The 2,277-nt window shown below is 43.0% G+C and overlaps 1 protein-coding gene across 1 annotated transcript; it reads right to left on the minus strand.

The window, feature by feature from the left end:
- Window positions 1-267: 267 nt before the first annotated feature.
- LOC148861832 (protein FANTASTIC FOUR 3-like) lies at window positions 268-1,802 on the minus strand. Its single transcript, XM_088983009.1, has one exon. The coding sequence runs from the start codon at window positions 1,499-1,501 to the stop codon at window positions 434-436; it is 1,068 nt and encodes a 355-aa protein (XP_088839135.1). The 5' UTR covers window positions 1,502-1,802; the 3' UTR covers window positions 268-433.
- Window positions 1,803-2,277: the final 475 nt, after the last annotated feature.

A 2,277-nucleotide genomic window follows, 5' to 3' on the forward strand; every position in this document is an offset into this window, starting at 1 on the left:
ACATCTTATAAACAGCCATGAATGATTCCATTATCAAAAGGAAACGATTTCATTTCACAAATCGTCCAAACAAAGCTACAAATGGTGGAAAGAGTTTAGATTTTCTGTTATTTTCCCATGTGATTTCTTATTAGGTACAAATGTCCGTATGTCCATTTAATTAGTATGTAATTGTATTTATTTCTGTCCTTGAAGGGCATTTTAGGAATCGTGACAAAAGCCAAGCAAGCATGCTAACATGCACGGAGGAGAAGAAAAAGAAGGAAATGTCCAATAACGATAATAACTACCATTAGCATATTCTTCACATGACCATGATAGGGTAGATTCAAAATATAACAGTGGGAAGGAAAATAAAAGAAAACAAATAAGAATATAGTAAATCTTTATATTTTGAGAGAGAGAGGAGGGAGAAGAGAGGAGAGAGAGAGGTTTAGGACGTAGCAACCCAGCAAGCCTCTCGAATCAATAATAGTTTGTTGCCTCTCCCACCTTCTTTGCACCTGCTCGGCCTTTGAAAGTTTCCAATTCCCATTTCACTCCCAGCATTTCCATTATTACCATATAACTCCTCACTCAGATTCAAATCACATTCTTCTTCATCTTCTTCTTCTTCTTCTTCTTCTTCAACATTTACTTCTTCCGGTTCTTCTTCTTCTTCTCCTTCAACTTCTTCTTCTTCTTCTTCTGCATCTTCTTCTTCATTGTTTCCTTGGAATTCTTCCTCGGCGGCTCTGGCGTCAGAAGTGGGATGACAATTCTTCACAAAATGGAGCCTGAGGCGGCCATCACTCCGTTCGGCTTGAAAACAAGTGCGTGGGGAAGGGACAGTTATGGCTTTGATCACCAACCTGCCACCTTCTCTGTGAGGCTTGAAATGAACACAATTGGTGCCGCTAATGGACGTCAATGGTGGTGGAAAATTGTGGCAACTCTGTTTCCTAACCTCAAAAAGCTGCCTTGATCTCGGCTCCTCCGTCGGTGGGGGCTTAGCACCTTCAGTGTCCGATGAGGATGACAAGAAACTGTTGTATTCGGTAATGTCGGTACCAGTCTCGGAACCGAGACTCTCAGTGCACAACTCCAGGCTCTTCTCACTGAGCGTGGACGAAGAACGCTTAATGAGAGGATGGACGTAGTGGGTTTCCTTCTCCTTTGCTTCCAGAGTAGTTTCAGAGGTATGGGCGAGAGCTTGGATGAAGCTCCAGTTGCCCAAGTCACAATTTGAGCTGATGGGATGGGTGCCGCTGACCTTGTCCTTGTCGTGACTGTTGTTGTCACGCTGATCGTCGTAAATGCTGGTGTTGTCGTTGTTGCTTTTCTTATTATTACATTGTTCGTCATGGTCCTCGGTGTCTAAAGCTGACACAGAAGGCCTCCGAGTCCGGGCGGCTTGGGTGAAGTATGCTCTGGGTGGTGCCAGTTTGAGCCCCTTGGCTCGTGGCTCGACGAGCCAGTGTTCGAGACATGACTGCAGCCCTTGGCACACGGTCGACGACATAACTAGGATGGTCGCCGAGAGAAGAATACAAAATTTTTACAAGAAAGCAAACCCACAAAAGTGGGTTGAAACAGAGCAAAAAAAAAGCAGAGGAGTTGGGCTTTGAGTGAAGAGAGAAAGAGAGGTTGTGGTTTGAGGAGATGAGTACAAACTACAAAGAGAGAGAGAAAGAGAAGGTTTGGAGGAGGAGAGGAGTAAGAGGAGGAGAAGGAGAGAAAGAAAATTGAGAGAACATGAGAGATAAGCGAGGGGTGGATGTAAATTTGTAGTCCAGAAAAGTGACCCATAGGGTGGGTATAGAACGTAGAGGGGAAAGCGGAGGGGGGGGGGGGGCATCTTTTGACGCCACTAGAAATATACGACTTCTACTCTACCACACATTAAAAAGAGAAAAAGAAAAGGAAAATCAACAAAAGTTGAGCAGAAAGAAAAACTGATTTTCCATTTTGATGTTTGTTGGTAAAAACTAAAATAACTTTTCATCGGTCTCTTCTCTACTCATTATCTCATGTGAAGAGAAAATGGATTTGTTGGGGTGTTAGAGAGAGAGAGAGAGGAGGCAGAAGGATTTAAGTTTGATCAAAAAAACAAACAGCTTTTCTATTCTGTTTCTCCTTCCCTTCCAAAAGAAAGCCAACAAAACCAACAGAAAACCAAGGATTCTCCGAATATTTCTTGAAAGCGATTGCTTTGCTTCTCCCTCCACATTTTTCCTTCCTTAAAGCCAACTTCCGTTCATACATTTTATCCGTGAATGTCTAGTCTGATTGATTTTT

The sequence above is a fragment of the Nelumbo lutea genome, chromosome 4 (genome assembly GCF_056320005.1).
Source record: "Nelumbo lutea isolate HS-2025 chromosome 4, American lotus-T2T, whole genome shotgun sequence".
NCBI lineage: Eukaryota > Viridiplantae > Streptophyta > Magnoliopsida > Proteales > Nelumbonaceae > Nelumbo > Nelumbo lutea.